The sequence below is a fragment of the Dromiciops gliroides genome, chromosome 6 (assembly GCF_019393635.1).
Source record: "Dromiciops gliroides isolate mDroGli1 chromosome 6, mDroGli1.pri, whole genome shotgun sequence".
In the NCBI taxonomy this organism is placed as follows: Eukaryota; Metazoa; Chordata; class Mammalia; order Microbiotheria; family Microbiotheriidae; genus Dromiciops; species Dromiciops gliroides.
Window position 1 is genome coordinate 261,846,574 of NC_057866.1, and position 25,699 is coordinate 261,872,272.

The window sequence follows — 25,699 nt, forward strand, 5'->3', positions numbered from 1 at the left end:
TGCTCCACCAAAAAAAAAAAAAAAGAGTGAAAAAGAACATAAAGCTGAGCTAATAAAATTTCCCAAATATACCTCTTTTTAATAAAGAAATGGCATTATGGTTTCTAAGAAAACATGCCCCATGAAGTCAATAAGTATTAATCAGATACACTGCTAAGTGCTAGAGATACAACTATGATCACAAATAGACCCCAGCCCCTGCCTCATGGAGTTTACATTCCAGTGGTGGAAACAACACATAAAAGTGAGATGGAAAGCAAGGGGGATGTGATAGCAGCATAATAAAAGAAGATCATAAGATGCTGTTCAGTCCCACAGTGTAGTGCATTAACTGCTACCCTTGAATTTACCAAGATCAGAGTTGAATCCTGCCATGGCCATGTATTTTACCTATGTGGTCTTGGGAAATCATGAAGCCTATGTTTAAATCTCTCATCTGTAAAATGAAGGGTTTGGATTCTTTGGCCTACAAGGTCCCTTTTGCCTCCAAGTCCATGTTTTAGTCTAAAGCAACTATTCGAAAACCAATAGAACCTGAGATCTCATATCTCTGGGGCTGATCAGTGAGTCCTTGATCAATTTGAATTCCATGAGCAGTTTGATGAGTTTATAGGCTCTTTGAATGGGATAGGAAGTATAGATATGGACATTGCCACCTTGTTTGAGAGATGCTGACAACAGCCCTGATTAATTCTTGATGACGATGACGACGATGATGATGATGATGACAACGACTGGAGTTGCATTCTAGATGACTGACCATCTTTTTTCTGTTCAGATGATGCTAAGGGATAGGGAAGGCTGAACCTTTGCATAGTGCTCTCCTCCAGAACTGAAAACAGTTCTGTTAGGGTAGGAGCACACAATTCTTATGTGAGCTCACCCAAAGTTCTCAAAGCTAAGTCATAGACTAGACTGAACTGTATTTGTGGGTCAGTGTACTTTCCAGCCCAAGAGAAGGCAATATTAGTGCTCTTGCAGAAATGCACGGCAGGAACGTGTATGTGATTGGGAGGCTCTTTCATGAACTATATAAACCCCAATCTCCTGTGTAGAAATGGGGAGGGGAGATTCCAATCTTACAGGCAGCATAATCCCAGAGTCTATCCTTTTAGCCAGAAAAGGGGAATTTCCTGGGCAGTGCCAGCCTTGGATATTACCTTTTGTGTGACTCTAGGTTCAAGTGTTCTCAAGGTTGATATATAGGGGAAAGAAAGAGAGAGACAGAGAGAGATTTCCTTAGCAGTTTTGCCTCTGGGGGGGAAAAATAGAATTGTTCACATAGTTCTGGAGCAGCATCCTTTGTGGAAAACTAAGCCATGTCAATGGAGAACAACATAAGCCTGAATCTTGCCAGGCTTTCCAATGACAGTGTAAAAAAAATATTTATTAGCTAGAAAAATTAGTCTGAAAAATGTTATATAATTGTACTTATGAAAAACTATAACTATATGAAAAATTATAGGTTTAGGAAAATTATAATTGGGCTGTAAGTCCCTTCGTGGTCGCCATTCAAATGTAGAAATATTTTGTTAACTAGGGCTAATTTGGGGGGGACTGATCTATGGAAGACTAATCTGGGGACTCTTGACTAACTGACTATCTGACTGCTATTAACTTAGCATGGGCCATTTATAAAGTTCCACCACACTGCTCCACTCCCAAATTGATAAGCAAAATATTAAGAAGCCTCTTAACCATATAATCAAAGCAGAGTTTATTTATGAGATACTATTGAAAATTAAGAATATAGGGAAATAAAATGTACAACCTGATTGCATTGGTGTTTCTCTTTCCACTGCATCTCTTTCCCACATGCTGGGCTTCCAACTTTTTGAATACAATAAGGGCCTTAGCCACTTCTCACCTCAGGGTATTCAGGTCCTTTATTCTAACTCTGAGCCCCTTTCACTTTGCAAATTCCCCTGCTTCTAACTTTCCTCTCCTTAGTGCCCAGAAGAAAACCCTGTGTTTCTCTCTCACCAACCGTCTGTCTGTCTTGCTCCGTCAGTCTGCCCTTCAGCCTCTTTTCCCTGCTCCTAGTCCTTCTCGTCTTCTCCTGTGTCCTTATAGCCCCATCTCTACTCTGCCGAGCTCCAACCTTTCTAATCTCATCAGCTGCCGCTTGACCTCTTCTCTGCCTCGTCCCTCTGAACCTCTTCTCAGCCTCTCTTGTCCCTCTTTATCCTCTCTCGTCCCTTCGAACCCCCTGCCATCTAACTCCCAGGTCTATATATACCTTTTCTTCTCTCCACTCAAATCTCAGGGCTTCCTGCACCCCCACAGACCAAGCTAATCTGCTAGCCAGGGCTGCAGATAGCTCCGCTCAGGTCGGAGGGAACTGGGGCTTTTTTCCCCCCCAGCTGTCTGACCTGGCATCTTGTACAGCCCACAGGGCTTTTTGTCTCAGCTGAAGCAGAGGGGGAGGGGAAGAGACCCTGAGGGCCTAAGGTTTTCTAATCTCAGCCTAAAGGTAGGGTCCTCAAATCAAAATACATTTCCACAGTAGCAAGTGATTTAGACAGTCTATGGCTGATGGGAAGCCCTCGAAGTATTTTCGCCTTCTGTGGGAAGTCCCAAACATAAGATGGTACAATGTGTGATTCTTGGGGAGACTGTGTAAGATCCTTCAAGTATGAAGGACTCACTGGATTCTCAAAGTGTCACCCTCCTGGCAGTCCTAATTTCCTCTCCTTTCTGAGAGGAACTTATGGAATACTCGAATGACTTGTATGCTTCCATATCAGTTAATTACCTGGCTATCTGTTAATGACTTGAGGAAAGCTTATGGGATATTCGAATGCTTTAAATGTTTTCATATCTGTTTATGAGCCCTTTGGTAGTCTTTTGTATCTTCTATGTTTTCTACTGGGTGAAACTAAGGCTGACATACATATTGCTAACTTGTATGCTTGTATGGGAGCTGAAGACCTCTTATGCCCATACCTGTTAAACCTAGAATAAATTCTGTGATGAGGGGTATAATGAACCAAAGACAGAAAATTGCTCATCTGGGCTTAGTCATTAGGCTTGGTTCATGTGAGGTCAATAACCATGGCTGTGACACAAGTTATGTTATTCCTAGTTATTCTTCCCAGTAATAGAGAGGTGTAAGATAAGCACTTCATCAGCAGCAGGCTTAGGGGTGAGATCTCTTAAATGGGTATTTTATTTTCTTTTTTTTTGGCAGGGCAATGAGGGTTAAGTGACTTGCCCAGGGTCACACAGCTAGTAAGTGTCAAGTGTCTGAGGTTGGATTTGAACTCAGGACTTCCTGAATCCAGGGCTGGTGCTTTACCCACTGAGCCACCTAGGTGCCCCTTAAATGGGTATTTCCACTGAAGGAAGGCTGTAGTTGGAGATCCCAATTCATTATAAATTAACAGGCTTGTATCTTGTCTATACCTTCACTTCTTAGGAAAACACTGGCCTATATCTAAGGAAGGAAGTAAACATACATATAGTATTATTGTTTTTCAGTTTTTTTCGGTAATGTAGAATTTTTTGTGACCCCATTTGGGGTTTTCTTGGTATAGATACTGGAGTGGTTTGCCCTTTCTTTCTCTAGTTCATTTTATAGATGAGGAAAACTGAAGCAAAACCAGGGTTGTGACTTGCCCAGGGTCACATAGCTATTAAGTGTCTGAGACTGAATTTGAACTCAAGAAGATGAATATTCCTGATTCCAAGCCAGTGCTCTATATACTGCCACCTAGCTGCTCCAAGCATATATTAATTAATGTAATATATATATAAATGTAATATAATTATCCTATTGTATTACACTTATGACAAGCACTACATTAAGCACCTTACAAATATTATCTTATTTTATCCTGACGACAATCTTGGGGGGCTATTGTGAAGTCCTCTTTGAGGATGAAAGACAACAAAATACCTGTTGTATGTACCTCACAGTGTTGTTATAAAGATAAATGAGATAATATAGGTAAAGCACATTGCAAACTCTAAAGGACTACTAAAAACCAATAGATCAATTAATAAGGTTTTATTGTGTCTACAGTGTGCCAGGCACTGGTGATACAAGGAGGAAAACACAACAGTACGTGCCTTCAAGGAGCTTTCTCTCTGTAGGAAAGGCAACCTACACATATATAAGGATGCAGAGAGTAAATATGGGGTCATTTTGGGAGGAATCAGAAAAAGTTCCTTTGAGGTGTGTGTATCTGTTATGTTATCAATTTTTTTAAAAAGTCCATAGCTCTTAAAAAATTGCAAAAAACATTTACAAAGAAAACATCACATTAAAAAGTCTCAAATTTTTAAGCAAAAAGGCAACAAATTTATACAATTTTACAAAACACTAGTTTGTAAAGGGAAAATAAAATTGTTTACAAGGTGTAACGATTGGAATGATGCCACCTGCTGGAGACTCACTGTAGCAAAGCGCCTTCATGAGGAGAGGGCCCCTGAGGGCAGGACCATTCGGCTTTTCTTTGGGTCAGGAAGTGACATTGGCTGGTGGGAGGAAGGAAGGGGGAGGATGGCGCTCTGACTCGCTCTCTTTCCTGAGGACTCTGGTGGAGAAGGGAGCTAGAAATGTGGTCTCCCTTTAATAGATAGATGAATCTAAGCCTTTCTCTCTCTCTTTACCAAATTCTTATTATCCTTAATAAATGCTTAAAAGTCTAACTCTTGCTAAAGCTTATAATTTATTGGCAACCACTCATTAGACATTTTAGAAAGACTAGCTAGGATTTTAGCCCTTACAAAGGTAAACATGCAATATTAATATAGTTCCTAATTTTTAATACTTATTGATGATAAATAGTTGCATCCTTCTGACAAAGCAAACTGATGGCAATATTGTTAGACTAAGAATAAATTAATCTTAGGGATTTTGCAGAAATCATAGACCCAGGTTATTTTCCTTCTAAGTAGGAAAAAATTGATCTGCAAATTTTATATATATTACATATATACATTATATACAATTTATTTATATGTATATATGTATGTTTCTCTCTCTCTCTATATATATATATAGTGTACATATATACACACTTGGGGGAATCTTGGTGGTGCAATGGAGTCAGGAAGGCCTGAGTTCAAATCCAGACGCAGACACTATCTGTGTGACCACTGACAAGTTCTTACCTATTTGCTTCAGTTTCTTTATCCGTAAAATGGTGATAACATTATAGCACATACCTCCCTAAGTTGTAAGGTTCAAATGAGATAATGGCAAAGGCATAGTGCCTGGCATATTGTAAGGGCCATGGAAATGCTGGTATTATTTTTGTTAATGTTCTTGGCACACCTTTAACTATATATAATATATATGTATATAGACACATGCACACATATACACATATACATACCCACAAATACACACACATATATTTTGGGGGGTGGGGGTGGGGTGGGGCAATGAGGGTTAAGTGACTTGGCCAGGGCCACATAGCTAGTGTCTCGTGTTTGAGGCTGGATTTGAACTCAGGTCCGCCTGAATCCAGGGCCAGTGCTCCATCCACTGTGCCACACACACACACACATATTGGCAGAACATACACACAGATAGATAGATAGATGATAGGTAAATAGATAGATTGACAGAACAAGTTCTTTTTCTGGGGGACCCTACAAAAATGAAATCACAGGCCCAGTTGCTCTCTGTATCTTTGAAATCAACTGCCAATACTGAATAGAATTGGCGCCATGCAATTCTATTCAATCATTAAATGCCTTCCATGTCCATGTTCTGTGGGTGCAAAGATTTTTTTTTTAATTTTTTTTTTTTTTTAGTGAGGCAATTGGGGTTAAGTGACTTGCCCAGGGTCACACAGCTAGTAAGTGTTAAATGTCTGAGGCCGGATTTGAACTCAGGTACTCCTGACTCCAGGGCCGGTGCTCTATCCACTGTGCCACCTAGCTGCCCCCAAAGATTTTTTAAAATGCAGTGTCTGCCCTCTAAGAGTTTACAATCTCTTGAATGGATTAAGGTATGCACACTAATTACCAGTGATGAAGTTGAAGCCCTTATATCTTAAACTGGATTTCATGGACTTAAATGGAGTCAAGAATACATTTCAGGACACCTGGGTCCCCAAAGCCCTATGTATTTTATTTTATGCATTTAATAGCATTACTCTGAAAAGGGGTCCAGAAGACTTCACCAGCCTGCCGAAGAGATCCAGGATGCAGAGAAAGATGAAGGTCCCCTGCTTAAGAATTTAGGTAAAGGGGCAGCTGGTGGCACAGTGGATAGAGCACCGGCCCTGGAGTCAGGAGTACCTGAGTTCAAATCCGGCCTCAGACACTTAACACTTACTAGCTGTGTGACCCTGGGCAAGTCACTTAACCCCCAATTGCCTCACTTAAAAAAAAAAAAGAAAGAATTTAGGTAAAGTGCAATAAGATGAGGATATAATAATCCATTATTTAGCACAGAACCCCCCCATGCATTAAGGGTTGAGTAAAATACCAGTTAACTGACTGCAGGAGAGAGAAATAGTTTTCTACCATTAGTAAAATATGAATATCTTTTTCAAGTGTGGCTGCAAATCTTGTACAAGTTTTGTTTAAAGGGGAGGTGGCCAACACTAATCCCAAAACAACAAAAAAAAATGTCAAGGAAGTAAGCATTTATTTAGGGCCCACTAGAACTAAGGCAGGGCAGCTAGGTGGCACACGGATAGAATGCTTGGACTGGAGTCAGGAAAACACAGCTTCCTAAATTAAAATCTAGCCTCAGATGCTTACTAGCTGTGTGACCCTGGTTAAGTCACTTAACCCTGTTTGCCTCAGTTTCCTCATCTGTAAAATGATGGAGAAGGAAAGGGCAAACTCCTCCAGTATCTTTGCCAAGAAAACCCCAAAGGGGACTACGAAGAGTCTGAAACCACTGAGCAGCAGCAAAAGATCCAAGGCATCGAGCAAAACCTTAAACAGGCTAAACTATTTTGTCCTCCAGGTGAAACAAGTCAACACTTTGCAAGCCTTAGCGGGCTCTAGCACGTTTCCCTTTCATTGGGTCAATCTTGGGACCCCACAACTGAAGGAATCTCGTGGCACTGAGCACCTCTTAGGATACAGTGTCTAGGGCGCAGGACCGTCCCTCAGTCCCAGGCTTCTGTACCGCGCAGCTGCTTCTGGGGTCCTCTCTGGGAGCAAGGATTCTCCAGGCAGCACACAGTCTCTGGAGGTGCATTTCCTCCATCCTTGGCCTTGGATTCTGCAGCCCGCTCTGCTTCCTGGATCGCCTCCATGCTTTCCCTGGGTTTGCAGCGGTCATCCCCAACCCAAGGCGAGCAGCTGCAACCCCTGACCCGGCCTCCTAAAAAGCAGTCCGGCGTCGCTGGAGGTCTGAGCGATCTCGCAGCACACATGCATGCTTTCACATGTAGGACTATGCATGCATGCACGCATCCTTCTATCCACTCTGCTCCTGCTTGCTCCAGGCTCCAGTTATCCCTGCTAGGTTGGGAGCAGGCCCTGGGGTCCCCCAGCCCCAAGGAGTAGTGCGAGTCTGTGTGTGTGTGTGTGTGTGTGTGTGTGTGTGTGAGAGTGAGTGAGTGAGTGTATGTGTATGTGTGTGTGTGACGTGGGCAGGGGCAGCTCCCACCGTGGTGGTGCAGGGAGGAGCTCGTCCTGGTTTATTAGCGCCCCGCAGGTTGCAATGAGGGAGCAGATTGCAGAGAGAGCCACTGGAGTCAGCGAGGGGCGCTCTCCTTCCTTTGCCCCCCAACCCCCACCCTGCCGACTCCCGCCCCCGCCCCCGGGTCTGGCTGCCTCCCTCCCTCTGCCTCCTTCTCTCCCTCTTTTCTCCTCTTTCCCTCTTGTTAAAGCCAGACCCAGGCGTCCTCGGCTCTGGCTGGAGGGACCAGGACCAATTCAAAAGCCCAGGGCAAAAACCCAACTAAAGCAGCTGCTCCGGGATCGCGCTGAAAGCCGCCCCTTAGCCCTCTCGTCCTCTTTCCTGATCAGCCTCCCTTCTGTCTTTCTCACTCTCCCACTCTCTCTCCTTTTTTCTCCTTCTTGCACACTGGGTTTAAGAGGAAAGGGGGGAGAGAAGCTGCAGAGGAGGGGTGGGGGGTGGGGAAGGAGGCTGGGATAAAAGCTCAAATTTCATTTCGGTGAAGGAAAGCGCAGAAGAGCAAGTCTTTTTTATTTTTTCCCTTTTTTTTTTTAAAGAAAAAAAGAAACTTTTTTTGGGTTGTTGTTGCTCCCCCTCCCCCGCCCCCTTTTGGGGAGTTTTGCTTTGCCCAAGTAGTTGAAAAGTGAAATCGACTCGTGATGGTCCTCCTGTCCCTTTGGTTGGTAGCAGCTGCTCTCATAGAGGTTAGGACTTCAGCTGATGGACAAGTAAGTGGAACAAACAAACAAACAAACTCAACTCTTCCTCCCCCCTTTCTCCCTCAAAGGGTTGATTTCTCCTCCCACTCTCAGCTCTCTTTTGCAGAAGCCAAAAGTGAAGACTGGGTCAGGATGGATGGATGGATGGATGGATGGATGGATGGATGGATGTGTGTGTGTGTGTGTGTGTGTGTGTGTGTGTGTGTGTGTGTGAGTGAGTGAGAGAGAGAGAGAGAGAGAGAGAGAGAGAGAGAGAGAGAGAGAGATTTATTTTTAAAACCAGTTAACTGCATGAAATATCGGAAAATCTTCCTGCTGGAGCCCAGGGCTTATCATAGATATGACTTTGCCCCACTGTGCAGCAATCAGAAGAATTATTGGGGGGGGGGCACATTTACATCCACCTTTTGGCAATCCGGTATCCGCTTTCCCTGTCAGCTCATGAATGAGATCCTGGAGGAGAGTTTCCTTAAACTCTTCCTTTTGCCTCCTTCCGTCCTATCCTGTTTCCCCTGGATTTTCTCTTTCTCCCGTGGTTGTAATCGATGAGGATAGACCCAAGCAGCCAGTTATACACGTGTCCACGGAGAATCGCTACCCGGTTTGGGGTTTGACAGATAGGGAGGGGGCCTTGAAACATTTCCTGACTTTTACATTTTCTTGCCCCACCACCCTACCCCTGTTCCCTGTTCCCTCTCTCTCCTCCCTCCTCCACAGCCCCTTCCACTACAACTCCTCCTCCTCCCCCCCCTTTAAAAAAAAAAGCGAAGTTGTTTTCTTTTCCCCCCTCACCCTTCCCCCTACTCTTTGGAGACTCAAGGTGAACTCTGTAAACTTAGATGAGTCCTTGAGAACTCTAAATCGAAGGAAGGAGCTGCGTTTTGTAAATTAAATATGGACAGGAAGGCTGTGGTATGCACGCACGCAGGCTTTCTTTGCTGAGTGTGCTTCGAGTCTTCCAGTCTGCCTGCTCTGAGCCAAAGCTATAAGCTAGAGAAACTGATTTGTTGTGATTATTTCCTGAGCTCAGATCCCTGGAGTTCTGTCCTTTTTCCTGACAGATCTCATCCCCAGGAGCCTCCAGAAACCCTACCCCCTCCATCATCTCTCCTTTGTAATTTAAACACTTCCTTTCCTCACCAAAATCTTCTTCGTTTTAATCCTTTAAACCTGGCCCAGCTTCAGTGATTTTCAAAATAGGGCATTCAGTGTTAAGAAGAATTAGTCCAGTCCCTGAGTTAGTAGTATAAGTGTTGGGGGGGTGGGGTTTGCAAATATGCCAATACCCTCACAAGTTTAGAGACAATATCACCGATGAATTAAGGCAGCAAAGACTTTGACAAGGCTTTTCCACCCAGCACACTGCTTTAGTGGCTAGCTAGTTTCTAAAAATCATTACCTGAAGGTAGAAAACCTTCAGGAGAAAATGTTCATTTGACAGGACCTCAAGTAACTTTTTTTCTTACTCTTTTTTTCTCTTTCCCTTTTCAGGCGGGTAATGAAGGAGTGGTGCGACTAGGTAAGCCTCCTTAATTATTTTCACACAGTAAAGTATCAAATACATTTGGAAAGTTAGCTTAGAAATGAATGTTTCTGATGGGTGTCCTGATATGAAGTTGGAGTGCTGCCCCCATTCATTAGTTGCCTGATCTCAAGGAAAGCTTTCTCTGAATAGTTAGGGTGACAACTTTCCCTCTTTTATTTATTCCCTCCTTTTCTTTTCTGATTATTAGAGCTTTCTTAAATTTTTCACAAAATTTTTATTCTTTTAATTATTTCATACTTATCATTCATATGTACATACATAGATACATACACATATATCTTGTTTGTATAGATTTGTTTGCTTCTTGTTCTCCTTATTAGATTGTAAGCTCCTTGAGGGCAGGAACTGTCTTTTGCTTCTTTTTGTATCCCCAGCTCTTAGCATATTGCCTGGCACATAGTAGGCGCTTAATAAATGTTGGTTGATAGACAGATTGTTGAATTCCACAACCCTTAAATTTACCATAAATTTATTATGATATGCTTATGCAGTAAATATTACAATGCTCATATATGTAGCATTATAATTATACTAACTTATTGCTGACATTCTTGCAAACAGAAGAAAATACTTTCTAGGCAACAAGCTACATTCTTGTTCATTGCCTTTTTGTAAACATTTTATTGTAGTTACTTAGAGAAAAATGATCTCCTTGGGTAAAGAATTTGCCTCAGTGATATAACTAGAAATGTTATAGAGTCACCTTTAAAAGAAGTTGTACTTCATGCCATATACACACACACATACATACACATATATACACATAAATACATACATATATACATGCATATGCATATGTATAATCACTTGATGAGGAGAAGTTAAATTCTAGCCATTTGTTGCTCTTAGAAGATAATGAAGAATTCTATTCCAAAAGTCCCCCAAAGAAGTTGTACCTTATGCAAGTACAGCTGATGGAAAGAAGTTAATTCTAGCAATTTGTTGCTATTAAGAGATAAGTAGGAACCTACTCCCAAACTTGCTTCCTACATACTTCTCAAGTAAGTGTTGGTTCTTAGCTCTTTTGTCTTGGAAGATGAGAGCAGGTCATAGATCTCATGAGGTGGGAAGGAAGGAAAGTTTTTCTTTTTTCTTTTAGGCATGTGGTCGTTCCATATAATCATTTTTAATTTTTCTTTTTATTAGTAGCCCATATGATTCAGAGATCAGCACATAGCTAAGCCCTTCCCTACTTTTTTGGTTTATTGATCTTATTATGAACCTTTTAAAAAGGGACTTTTAAAAACAACCTATAAAATCTATAATTGCCTCAGCAGAGAACTCCTGGTGTGGGAATTCTCTTTCCCCACCTCAGTCTCTGACATGGTAGATAAGTCCTACAGAGCTGCTTGAGGGAAAACAGGGTACAAATCTTGCTTCTGATACATAATAGCTGTGGGGCTTTGGGCAACAACTGTAAATTCTCAAGGCAGCTCCTGAGTTATCACTGTCTCTGTGGAGAGAGTTCTTTACAAGGCTGAAGTCCCAACTCTGGTAGCAAGTATAATGATATAAAAGTTTATAAAATGATGCAATTCAAATGACAAAGCACCTTCCTCACACAATCCCAGTTACATCGGCAGTGCTGCATTTCACACATGAGGAAACTGAGGCTCAGAGTCTTGATTCCAAATCCAGTCTACTGCTGCATCATGCTATGTCTGAATCAACTTGGGGACATAAAAGGAAGTTTTCTTCTATAACTATTGATTACTTTAAAAAAATGTTTGCATGCCTTGACTTTAAGAACATGTTTATGATTACCTATTCCTCAGAGAATATAATATTTTCAATTAGAGTCAGCTTGTCTGAGGTGGAGTGACCCATTGCCTTGTCCAACAAATGCCCCCAGATCAGGCTTGAGGCCTGACTTTTTACTGTTGTTTTCAATAGTGCATAGAGAGATGCCCTAGGAAAATGGAAAGACTCAGGTTCAAATCCTACCTCTGAACTGTACTGAGGCTCTAGATGAGTTTTTTAAACTTTTCTTCCTTTTGTTTTTTTGTGAGGCAATTGGGGTTAAGTGACTTGCCCAGGATCACACAGCTAGTAAGTATCAAGTGTCTGAGGCCAGATTTGAACTCTTGTCCTTCTGAATCCAGTGCCAGTGCTCTATCCACTGTGCCACCTAGCTGCCCCCAAGTTTTTTAAACTTTCAGTGATCTGGAAAACTCTTCTAACACGACACGTTGTACAAAAGCTGCCTACCTGCATTAGTAGAAGAAATGTCCTTTTCTGGAAGTTCTCTTTAATAATTGGAACCACAGAACCAGACCCTATCTCTCTTATGAATAATAATTGTAGTAATTATTATCCAAGGGCTCTGCTGACTCTTTCCAGGGAAAGGGGGTGAGGTGGGAGAGAGAGAAACAGACAGCAAAATAGAGACAGAGACAGAGAGAGAAAAAAGTGTGTGTGTGTGTGTGTGTGTGTGTGTGTGTGTGTGTGTGTGTGTGTGTGCGTGCTTGCTCATATGTGTGTGCTTTGAGCACTGCCACTTGAGATTTGGATTTCGGTCATTTTTCTAACTATTATGGCCAAGACTAGTTTACAAATAATTTACTTTAGAAACCTTCATATAGAACTTTTTTTGTGTATGGGGAATGGGATTGTCTTATAAAATGGATAACTTAATATTTAAATAGCTTTTCTTGCCTTAAAAAGGGTATATATTTTGTTTTTATATAGTTGTTTGAATGTGGCAAGGTAAATAGAACTTTGGGTCTGGAATCAGGAAGAAATGGGTTCAAATTCCACCTCAGACACTTATTAATTCTGTGATCATTGGCAAGTCACTTAACTTCTATTCATCTCAGTTTCCCCAGTAATAAAATCGTAATAGTGCTTACCTCCTAGTTTATTCCCTTTCCCTTCTCCTTCCTTCCCCTATTCTTCCCTTCTGACAGTGATGAGTTGTTGGATTCTCAGAGATTATTGGCAGGAGACCTCATATTTATCTTATGTGCATATCCTTTGGATATATGAACTGGATGAAATTGCACAGGACTGATTATTTTCTACACATTTGATTGTTAAAGGTACAGTGAAAATTTTCCATGAAGAATAAGCATGGAGAAACCTGAATTTTCATTATCATCCATTTGACCTTTTCAGGTATCTACAGTAGAGGAAGGCACTTAAGAAATATTTATTATTGACTGATGTAAATAGATAGATGACCCATGGTAGTAGTTTCTACCCTTCTTCCTGCACTACCCATTGGAAAAATGGTTTCTTGTCTTGTGGTTGCATCTGGCCCTGTTAGAAACTAAGCTTGGTCAAATGACTCAGTTCTTAACCCATTTCTCCATCCCCATCTCCATCAGAGACAACATGCATGTCTGTGTGCTATGATGTGACTAACCCAATCCCCCCTTCCTCCAAAAGTTCTTTCATTCCTGACTCATGAAATGGAATTGTAGGCTTCTTGGGGGGTAATTATGGGTACTTTTGCTGACTATCCTTATTGGGTAATGAAGATAAGTTTTGGTGACACACAAAGTTTGAGACATCTGAGCATGCTATAAAAGCTGGAGAATCTGCCAAACAATCTTACTGATTACTACCTTTTCTTCTTCAGGCACCACACTGGGGCTGCTGGGAATTATTTGGGGGAAAACATGGCCAAGCTTTATTGTGGTGGTGGCCATTCCTCCTCCCACTCTGCCTCCCCCCATCTCCCTCCTCCCCCAATGAGACACATTGATCTTCCTCTGGCTGCGTTTAGTTCTGCATATTCCTATTCCCTCTTGCCATCCTCTCCCCACCAACATCATGGTGCCAGTAACCCCATCATTTCTGATTACCCATTTGCCCTGATCCTTTTTTTTTGGGGGGGGGTGAGGCAATTGGGGTTAAGTGACTTTCCCAGGGTTACACAGCTAGGAAGTGTCAAGGGTCTGAGGGCAGATTTGAATGCAGGTCCTCCTGAATCCAGGGTCCCGCCCTGATCCCCTTTTGATAATTTTTGAGCTTGCTTGATCAGGCAGAAAACTTGATGTAATAATAACAATGATGAGTAGATGGATGAGGATGATAATTAGCGGTTATAGCTGAGATAGCTAAGCAGTGCAGTACATAGAGTGCTGGACCTGGGATCAGAAAGACTTGATTTCAATCCAGCCTCAGACACTTTCTAGTTGTATGATTCTGGGAAAGTCACTTAACCTCTGTCTGCCTCCGTTTCCTCCATTGTAAAATAGAGATGGTAATAGCACTTACCTCCCATTGTTAGGGTGAGAATCAGATGAGATACTTGTAAAGTGATTTGCACAGAGTGGTGCTTATTCAATACTTGCTCCTCCTTCCTGCCCTCCCACTGGCTTTAAGGTTTATGAAGTGGTCTATGAATGTTATCTCATCTGATCCTCACAAACAGCTCTGTGAGATAAGTGCTTTTATCATCTCCATTACAAATGAGGAAACTGAGGCTGAGAGACTTGCCTCAGGGTCACAAAATGAGTGATTATCAGAGGTAGGATTCAAACCCCACTTCTTCCTGATTCCAGTGATAAGTGGTTAGGTGAATGTTCAGACTTATCTGAAGCTTTCTGTCTCTCTCTTCAACTCAGTTTTATTCCCCTCCAAAATGAGGTGTTGGCACATTTTTCAAGTGATTATCCAGAGATGGGTCCAGTTTGAGGGTCATCTAAGCCCCTTATACCCATTTTCGATCATTCAACAAACCACTTTTAAGTGCCTGTTGCTTACAAGGCACTGAACTTTGGCTCATTTCCCTAGGCATGGGAAATAAAATAATTGGATATTCAAATTAGCCAGTTTCATTTGCTAGCAAGTTGTGTTGAAATGTTTGATGGATGGTGAAGTTAAATTTATTGACTAAAAGATGGCTTAAAAAATTATCTTTGCATTTCAATCAATTATGCTGTTGGATTCCCTTTAACCAAAGAGAACTGAACAAATATTTGCCAGGCTCATTTAGTACATGCTGTTATGGCAAGCTTTAAGTTTCTTAGCTGAAATATGCAATATTTGTATAGCATATTATCAGCATGAACTTTCTTTTGCCTTTATCATTGTAGTATTCCACCCCCCATGCTTTTGATGCACCCCAGCTTCTCTCTCTTCTGTGCCTCAAGTAACTATGGTAACTTAATCCTGGAATCCTAGGCCTGGAACAAACCCCCAAGATCACTTCGAGTCTTTCCCTGCTTTTAGGCATCATCCTTTTGACTGAGGATAGCCAGCCCAAATTATCTTGAAAATCCATTAGGGACAATTCTAGGTTGCCTGGTAAAATCATCAGTGGTTCAGATAGGAAGAACTTGGCTAGCCTCCTAGGAATGCATGTGTTGCCAATGATGACCTGAATTTGGGACCCTAGCTTAGTTTCCCAAAGTATAATGCCATGACCACCACTGCTGTATAACCACCCAATGGCCTTCTTTTGTCAGATAACTAGGTCATCTCTTCCCTTCGGTGATAAGCTGCCTGCTACATTATTATGGTAGCATAAACGTTTTTGGCATTTGTTTTTTTTTTTTCCCAAAAACTTTTTTGGCCTTGGCATACCAAGGCTGATAATTGGAGACTGTCACAGAGTCTGCAAATTTTCATTCTCTACCCCCCCCTCCGAAAGATGGGATCGATTAACCATTTAGACAGATTTCTATTTTCTGACTACCCATTAAATGAATATATGGAATTTTATTGCTACTAGAAGGTTCAACTTCCCCTTAAAATAGAACCTGTAGATTTATGTTCTTTAGAATGTGGATAATGAATCTCTTGACTTAGTAACCTCAGTTGACAGATGTAATTAATTCAGTTTCATTTCCCAAATGCTTTCAGAGTACTTTGCTGACTTGCTGTAAATTCTTGGGAAAGACAGTCTAATGTTTTGTGGTTAAATTGCAGCCTATTGTTCAGAAACTTGATTATTGTGGGTTCAGGATGATGAGTATTTATAGAATTTGGCCCCGTTTGAGCTGCAGACCTCATTTAAAGGCTTTATCTGATGGTTAGAAAGACTGTTGTAAAAGCACAGAGAGACTGAAATGACTTTTAGTGTACTGCAATGTCAGCGAAGAAAAGACTGTAGACCATTGGGAAATCACCTCTTTGACTGTCAGTTTCCAGTGGTGGATTAACATGCATTGCCATGCCCACCATATTTGAATACAATACAGTGAAAGCAGCTTCTTTGGTTCTGTTTTTATGTTTTAAAAAGTTTTGTTTCCATATAGCTTGGAGATTAGGGATTACTTAATATGACAACATCCATTGAAAGCATTGTTTTAAATTGATTCTTTTGTTCTCATTATTTTCAAGAGGCTTCAGATAGAAATAGTCCCGGAATAAAATGCTTTCCCAATAGCAGTGTTCAGTGGGCCATTGCCCAGATGGATGGTGCAAGCACATCTTGGGTACAACTCCACAATAGACCAGAGGATGGGAATCTCTTCCTGTTCCCATCTGGTTCCCAGAAGCCCTTTTTAGTCAGGTCTCTATGCTTCAGAAACTTTTCATTCCGTGTAGCTTGGAAATTGAGATTTGTTTCAGTGACGTCTATTCAACCTTCCGAAGTTTTTCCGATCCAGTGTTATGTCTGAGAGATTGATGGACCCAACTTGTGTAGACTTTTTGCAGCAATACACACCAGACTTCTTCATTCTTTTATGAGTTTTCTCCCCTTCCTTTTCAAACTTCCACTGGTAACATTTCTCATTTAGGTCAAATTGCTGCTTTTCATTGTTGTGCTGTGTTAAGTCTTTGAGTTGCCTTAACCCTCTGAGTTTGATTTTTAATTGCTAATTTTTATGTTGCACTTACGGTGTGCCAGGTACTTTACAAAAATTATCTCATATTATCTCATTTTGCCCTCATGGCAACCATGGGAGGTAGGTTCTATTTTATCATAACCATTTTACAGATGAGGAAACTAAGGTAGACAAAAGTTAAATGACATGCCTAGTGTTACACAGCTAGTAAGTGTTCAGGGTGGGATTTGAACTCAGGTCTTCCCAACTCCAAGTCTAGTGCTATATCTATTATAAAGAGAAGCATAATTTCTATTATATTTCTGTTTTCCAGGTTCCTTTCACATGTGTGTGTTTTGCTTTTAGTTGGCCAATGTGGTGTTCAAGTGTGTACTAGCTAAATATTGACACACATACATTCATCATCTTTCCACAAGTCTTTGATAGCTAACCCAATCAATCAATCAAGCAAGCAAGCAAGCAATAGACACACATTTTTAAGCCCTACTGTGTTCCAGGTAGTAGGTACTAGAGAAACAAGTACATAGTATGAAACTATCTCTACTTATAATGAGTTTACATTCTAATGGGGGAGATAAGTCCACACACATATCTTATTACGAAATAAATTAAATACGAAATAAATACATACCTATATGTGTGTGTGTGTGTGTGTGTGTGTGTGTGTGTGTGTGTGTGTGTAACTGCACTAGCAGTTAGGGTGATTAGAAAAGGCTTCATGCAGTTGATACTGCTTGAGCTGCATTGCATTTTTTCAAATGTCCCAGGTTCTGAACTACCTCCTTACTTTTATTTGAGCCTTACAGAGTATGTGGCTCTCTCCCAATCTGGATAGACTTCCTGTAGTATCTCATTGAAATGTCTTTGTTTCAAGTATTGATTCAATCAAGAAATGTTACTGCTTAGTTAATTACTAGGGCTTAGAATTGAGATACTTTAAAGGAGGTGAGATAATTTGATGGATGTACTGAGCTCTGACTTTACATATTTTATCTTTTATAATTACCTCAATCTCTTTAACCCCTACACACAGGTGTGACAGTTATCTGATCTGGGTATTGTCTATTTTTTAAAAACAATCATATGATCTTTAATATTCTGGTCATGTTCATTTTCAGCTTATTGTTGAATTTTTTTGCATTTTTTTTTCAGGGCAATGAGGGTTAAGTGACCTGCCCAGGTATTGTTGTATACAGTATAAGCTAGGCCAACTAGGTGGCACAGTGAAATGAGTGCTGGGGGCCTGGAGTCAAGAAACCATCTTGCTGAATTAAAATCTGGCTTCAGATACTTACTAGCTGTGTGACCCTGGGCAAGTCACTTAACCCTTTTTGCCTCAGTTTTCTCATCTGTAAAACGAACTGGAGAAGGACATGGCAAACCACTCTGGTATCTTTGCCAAGAAAACCCCAAGTGGGGTCAATGAAGAGTTGGACACAACAGAACAAGGATTTTTAAGTAGCCATCTCCCTGTGGGGTGAGACCCTCCTCCCATTCATTAGCAGATACAATTCTTCCTTTTGCTGCCTCTCTAATTTTCCTGCAGCCCATAGGTGGGGTCATGCGTTTGTTCTAAGTGGCTTCTTTTCTTTTATACATTCATTTTTGTTATTTCCTTAAGTTCTTTTTGCATCTGTTCCATTTTGTCCTTTTTAATTTTATGTTGATCATTTGTATACTGTGGTTCAGTAATCGGTCTCTGTTTCTTACTAAACAAGCTCTAAACCACGTTATAAATAACCAACAGGTTATCTATAACTCTTGGATATCAAACCCTTATCAGGAAGATTGACACAAGACTTTTTTTCTCCTCCCTATTTGATTCCTTCCCTTTTTTTCCCCCAGCTACATTAAATTTTGTTTGTCCAGAAGCATTTCCTTTTCATGTAATCAGTCATCGATTTGATCTTCTTTAACTTTGTTTGGTTAAGAATACATCTACTCATTGTTGTGAAATGGATATGATCTGCTTCTCTTCTTGGTATGATCAAGGTCACATATCCATTTAGAAATGTACTGTGGAATATGGGATAAGGTGTTGGTCTGAGTCTGATTTCTGCCAGACTGCTTTGTAGTTTTCTCCAAATAAGGAGTTCTTCCCTAAGTTCTGCCACTTCCCTAAGTTCCTTAACCATGTACCCTTCTCATTTGCCACTTACATTTTGATACCCCATTTCATAGGCTTTATCAGAAGAGCTCCTCAACATAGTGTTGTCCAACTCCTTCCTTCTTCAGGAAAATCAGCTCAAGTCCAGAGGGCTTGTTCAAGGTTACCCAGGCACTAAGAATAGGCACCAACCTAGGTCTTCTGATCTCCCGTCCTGTGATCTCCTCTTATTTGAAGTTGTTTCATTCTTTGGGTGACTATTTTTCTTTCCTCCTTGCTCATCATATTTCCTGTCAAATGCAATATTATTGAACTTCTTGGGGGACATAGTATAGGAAGAGAGATGAAGAAGGAAAATGTGGGCGATGCATCCTGTCATCTCTATTCAATGATACTCAACACACACAAACACAAAGAAACACAATCCGCACAATTGTTCCATCTCTTTGTACCCAATTTGCAACCTTAGGTCTTTTCTACCCAATACCACCCATCTGATAAAAAACAAATGGATTAGGGGAGTGAGGAAATCCAAGATACTGTGTCGCACTAAAACCTTCTGAGAACACTGCTTGAGACATAGTGCCCCAGCTTCAATCATTATCTTGACTTTTCATGTTTAGTGTTCCTCACAGCTGGTTAAACATGTTCAAGGGCCCAGTGCTTTTGGTAGATGGAATCCTGTTTTATTTAAATACAAATGCAAGCCCCTTAGATGCTGAACCTTTTGGTCAGTCAAGTTTTCTTGTTGCTGACATGAGTCCTTGAAAGGGAAGTTAGACACTTGAAGAAATGTCAGTAGCAATGATGAGAATCAAAAGATTACATGACTCCAAAGAAAAACTATTATAACACATTTATATAGCTCTTTAAGGCTTACAAAACACTTTTTTCACCATTACCCTATGAGGCACATGTATGTTATCTCTATTTTACAGACTTATAAAACCTATTACAGTTTATTTTATAGTCCCCTAAATTGTAGCATCTTTGGTTAATGCTCCAAATTATTTATCCATTGTTCTATGTAGTATTATAGTGACTCAATTCAGATGACTCAAGAAGTATCTTATCTAATCCCAGGAAACAGTTTATAAATTGGAAGGATCTGAATAAATTATGGTCCATAAACAATTGACAGATTAAGCAGACTGTTGCCAGACATACACCGTTTGTTGGCCTGCAAGTTTCTTGGTACTCTTTTTGAATTGACAGCATCCTACAACTGATAATGATCTGAAATGTGACATAGGTTATGTGGACACATTTAAATTATAATGACTTTAGTGGGTCATTTTTCTGGATTCTTATTGCCCTAATGAAGTTATGTATGTATGTATATACATACACATTTGCCATTGCTAATGTCTCCCTCTATAAAGTGCAAAACCTCCATTGTACTCATTGTTGAGGATTTTTTCTGGCGTTGATGTTTCCTTGTCAAGGTATGAGTTACTTGCCTTATTTTAGGTACTGTTTGCCCCATTGATACAAAGTTGATGAGGATGGATTAGTGGTATGATTGCCTATTGACACCATGTTGATAATGATTGATTGGCAATTGCTGATCAATTCATCATCAGTTCATATACTTTCAGTTATATCCTTGGACTTGGCCTTCTAAAAGGGGTTGCAGATAGAGAAAGCAGAGACTAAAAAGTGGGAGGGAAATACTGAAAGGAGCTGTAGGAATAGATGTGATTCCCTGGAAGGAGTCCTCTCTACTCATTTGGCTCCCTTCAAGGAAGCTTGTGTATGACCCCAGGACTGCCTGCAGATGGAGAAGACAGAATGGTGAGAAATCTTGCCTAGGATGTGAATCATCAGTAGTTTAATTGAGCAACAGAATTCCTGGACCAGGCAAAGTTCCAGGAGCTGAAGAAGAGCTAGGGTAGAGCCACAATATGGAGGAGCCAATGTGAACCTCAGTCTTCGTGGTTACCATGAACCATGTGGATTATGTAGATCTTGGTGGGGCATATTGTTCTCATTGACCCTAAGTGCTTTTACTTTTCAGAGTGGTGGTAGAGGGAGTTTCCTCATCTGAGAGTTCTTTATACCATTTAAATCACAGGGTCAGTCCCTGTTTTTATTCATGCCCATAGACAGATTTACTTATTTCTGGTCTGGGTAGTGAGGCTGCTTCTAATTTGCTTGTGAGCCTACTCACTGGTGAATGTCTAGGGGAGCATCATTGATTTGAAATTTTGTGGTAGGGATTATGTCTTGGTAACTTATTTTGTGTAGGGCCCAAGATAGGCCATGGACCAATAAATATTTCTGATGGTCATGAACAATATTGATTCCAAATGCTTTTAAAAAGAATGTAACCCCAGAGCTAAGATTAGCACATTGACATTCTCACATTCTGGTTTGATTTTTTTTAAGAGTCCTGTTCTACATTTATCAGCACAGCTAACCACATTAAAACAAATCGAATAAAGTTAAAACCACCACAATATTTTTCTTCAAAATGTTCCCCTCCCCCCTTTAAAATTCTTCCCTTACCTGCTTTTATGCCCTGAAAGAATGTGTTGTTCTTTCCTAAATGGCTTTCTTAAACACAAACATTAGGCAACTGGAGTTTACTTTCAAAACCAGATGAAAAAAATGAGAAGAATTTTAAGATCACAACGATTTGTTTCCTCTTTCCTAATAATGAGCAAAAAATTAACGTGCTTCTTCAAATAGCCAAACAGAGATCCTTTGGAAGTAAAGCAAAGATTTGCAGCTGGGACAGAAAGCTCACGAACACATTTCTCAGGACTGAAATGACAAGGGGCTAGAGATAGAATGGGCCAAAGAGTTCGGCTAGATTAAAAACTTCTGCACATGTTACAATTCATTTGACTTGCTTTTGAGAAAAGACGCTTCCTCTTTCATCTCGCTATTTACAAACCACAGAACACCTTTCTTTTTGACCAATTCTTTTATACATCAAGACCTCAAGACCATCATCCCACTTCATTTTTTTCCCTTGTAGGTTCTTGTCATTGCTGATAGTAATATTTCTCTTTACAAGACAACTGAAAAACATTTTTGAGTCATTTCTTTAGCTACAAAATTACATTTGAGGTTAGGTTGTTTCATGTTTAGAGTGCATAAAGGAAATGCCTTTATAGATAGCCTTCGATACACAGACATCACGAATCTGGCCTAGAGTGGCGGAAGTTATAAAGACTTCGACTTGAAACCCCAAAGACCTGGGTTCAGGTGTCACCTCTGACCCATATAGGCTCTGTGACTCTGAGCAAGTAGCTTAAACTTTCCAGGCATCTTCAATGTGCTCTGTGATCCAGTGACACGGGGTTCCTTTCTGTTCTTTGTATAGATGCTCTATCTCCCAGTTTTGTAGGTTCCTTAGCTGTTTGGTTCCTCTTGTCTAGAATTTTCTTCCTCCTCATCTGCCTCCTGGTTTTCCTGGCTTCCTTCAAATATCAGCTAAAATCTAAAATCTTCTACAGGAAATATTTCCAGATCCCCCTTAATATTATCGTCTTCCCTCTGTTAATTATCTCCAATTTATTCTGTATGTAGGTTGTTTGAACCTAGTTGTTAGCACGTTGTCTTCCCCATTAGATTGTATAAGTTCCATGCCAATTTTTTTTGGTATCCTGTAGCACTCAGCATACTGCCTGGCACATAGTAGGTAGGCACTTACTAAATGATTGTTGACTGACTGACTGTTGATTTAACTTCTCAGTGCTTCAGGGCATTTTCTAACACTGTAAATTGCAGAGAAGTGCCAACCTGCTTTAGTAGAGGGGGTTTCCTTTTCTAGGCCTTTCCTGTCATCAATAAAATCACAATTTGATGTCCTATCCATGTCCCTTTGTGTAGTGATAAAGATATATAAGAGGAGTGTGTAGTTCAGTTTGAGCATTTACATCTCACAAATCAGCAAATTCTACTTGACTTGTAGTTTTGCTGATTTGTTTAGACTTAAGAAAATCTAAATAAATAAACAACAAAAATTTATTTATTTATAATAAATATAATACAATTTATAAATAAATAAAATGTGAAAATGCATATTCAACTAAAAATGTCTTGTGTATGCTTTCATTTTAGAGGGCTGATTATTAAGCATTTAAAAGCACTTGCCTATATGTACATGTGTGTATTCATATATGTAAAGCTCACATTTGTATAAAACTTTAAGATTTATAATGTACTGTACTCACAATAGGCTTGTGAGAGTAGTTCTCATTACATAGAGTTTCACAAAGCCTTTGAGAGGAGGGATAATGGAAGTGTTAGTGTTATATACCCAGCTTACTCTGGGTATATACCCAGAGAAACTGGGGTGGGGGGTGGGGGGGACAGCCACAGCGATGATCTCAGCCTTTGTTTCTAGGGAGCCAACGAGCCTTTGGCAACTTTGGGCTAGAAAGGATCTCCTGGTATGGAGTGGGGGGGAGAGGGTTGTATCTGCTATAGAGATGATCATATGATCACTTTCCAACCCACTTTCTGTGTTGGGCACAGTGTGATCAAACAGCCTTGTTGACTTGTACTTCCAGGTGCAGGTGGGGAGGTTCCTCTTGGGTTTCCCATGGCAATAAGTTCATCCAAACCCCCTTCATGCCCCTTCATAAATGAGAGACACTAATTCTGCTCAGTCATGGGAAGGAAAAGAAGAGTTACTGTTGGAGTGGGGCAGAAAATGGGGGCAGTGGAATGAACTATGGAAGACAGGCCTAGAAGGAGAAAGAGCTTCCTCTTAAGGGAAGGGAGATTAGAAACCCTCCTGGGGCCAGTTCTTGTTCTTTCTCCTTGTTCCTTCCAACTCTACCCAGTTTACTCTGGGCAGTAACTTGAGAAGAACCTTCCCAGTTCTTCCCCACCCTCAATGTGAAGAGACTGCAGATGCCCAGCCTTGGGGATCTGTATACCAGTTTTAATGGGGAGGATCCAAAGAATCAGGAGAAAAGTTAGGGATAATTACCCAGGGATACAAAAAAAAAATTAAAAGGTTTAATTCCCCCAAAGGTCAAGCGTTAGAGTAAAAATCTAGCTCACAAGTAAATAAATCAACTGAGAATCAGCTCATAGAGACTGGAAGAAAAATTCATAAAAATGCCAGTAGAGGACAGAATAATGAACAAATATTATTTGAGGAAGGAAAATAAACCAAAATGCCCCATCAAAAAAGAGAATCCTACATATTCCTCAGAGATCATGAAGCAATAGCAAGAAACCCTAGAAGGGTTTAAAAGATAAATATAACTTTTAAGAGAAGTTATTAGGAATGAAATGAGTTAATTAGGTTGAAGATCACTTTTCAAAATATAATGTTAAAAACACAAATAGTAGGGTAGAAAAATTGAATGCAAGAAATTGGGTAGAAAAAATGCAAAGGCTTTGTTAAAAAGAACACATACATTCTATGCTCATCAAAGTGATTGATTTTGACAGTAGGATGAACAGGGAGAATTTCAACATTCTGGGGCTCACAGAAGCAAATGGCAAATTAGAAAAAAAAACAACAACCTTAAATGACAAACTGCTTTCAAGGAAATAATACAAGAAAACTGCCCAGAACTTAACATAGACAAAGCACTTATCAAATCTACATCACTGCCAAAACAAATGCTAGATTCATGTATCAGACTCCAAATCATGTTGTGGTTAGACTTCACAACTACAATAGCAAACATCCTGTTTTGCAAATACCAAGACAAAGACCTTGAAACATGAAGCAACAATGAGTTTGGGCCACCTCCACCTTGGGAAATTAGACCAAGGACTGGAATAGGATATAAAAAGATTAAACTATAACCTAGAATAATATTCCACAAAGTTGAGCATAATTATCTGCAAAAAAATATGACTCTTCATTTGAGACATTCCAGGGGTAAGGGTGGGGCAGACAGACAAAGAGAGAGAGCAAAAGGAAGAGTGAGGAGATAGACAGACTTTACTTGGAAGCAGCCTAAACAATGAAATGCAAGAAAGGTAAATTATTATAATTCTCAAAAAAAGACTAATGTAAACAATTCCTGGTGTTTATAACCTAGATGTTTTTTTAAGGGAAATATTGAACTGAGGGGGAACTGGGTAGCTCAGTAGATAGAATGTAGGGACTGGAGTCAGGAAGACTCATCTTTTTGAGTTCAAATCCAGCATCAGACATTTACTACCTGTGTGCCCCATGCCAAGTCACTTAACCCTGTTTGCCTCAGTTTCCTCATTTTTAAAATGAGCTAGGGAGAGAAATGGCAAACCAGTGCAGTATCTCTGCCACAAAAACTCCAAATAGAGTCATAAAGAGTTGGACACAACTGAAATGGCTGAACAATAACATTGAATTGAATTGAAAAGGAACAACATAGATTGATTACAGTAGACAAAAAGGACCTAAGAGTTTAGAGTTAAGATAAAAGGAAATGGGGCAGCTAGGTGGCACAGTGGATAGAGCACCGGCCTGGGAGTCAGGAGGACCTGAGTTCAAATCTGGCCTCAGACACTTAACACTTACTAGCTGTGTGACCCTGGGCAAGTCACTTAACCCCAATCGCCTCACTAAAAAAAAAAAAAAGATAAAAGGAAACTTAAACGATAATGAAGAACTGATAAGTGAAACAGTATCTATTGTGGGAGGGATAGCACAGAGGGACCTTTTTCCAACATTTATTTATTTTGTCTTTAATTTATAGAATAAAACAGACATTTCCATAACATGATATAATAAAAATGATGATTGCCCATAAAACTGCAATTCCATTATATATATATATATACATACATACATATATATATAACTTACTATTCCTTTTAAATATATAATAAAGTTATCATGTAAATTTATTTTTTCCTTTTTTTTCTTTCCCTCTACCCTAGAGATGGCTACCATTAGACACAAATAGGCATATGTGTGTAAAAATATTCTATACATACTTCTATTTATTAAGTCCCTTTTTTAGGGACAGAGAGAAGCAGATCAAAACTCTGTGGGGAAAAAAATTTAGCATCAAAATAGGTTAAGAA

The 25,699-nt window shown here is 40.1% G+C and overlaps 1 protein-coding gene across 1 annotated transcript in view; it reads left to right on the forward strand.

Moving 5' to 3' along the window:
* Nucleotides 1-8,123: 8,123 nt before the first annotated feature.
* Nucleotides 8,124-25,699, forward strand: part of ADAMTS3 (ADAM metallopeptidase with thrombospondin type 1 motif 3) — a 295,940-nt gene continuing 278,364 nt past the window's right edge. Inside the window, 2 exon segments of the mRNA XM_043969646.1 lie at nt 8,124-8,325; nt 9,808-9,835. Coding sequence (XP_043825581.1) covers nt 8,257-8,325; nt 9,808-9,835 — 97 coding nt within the window. The 5' untranslated portion in view covers nt 8,124-8,256.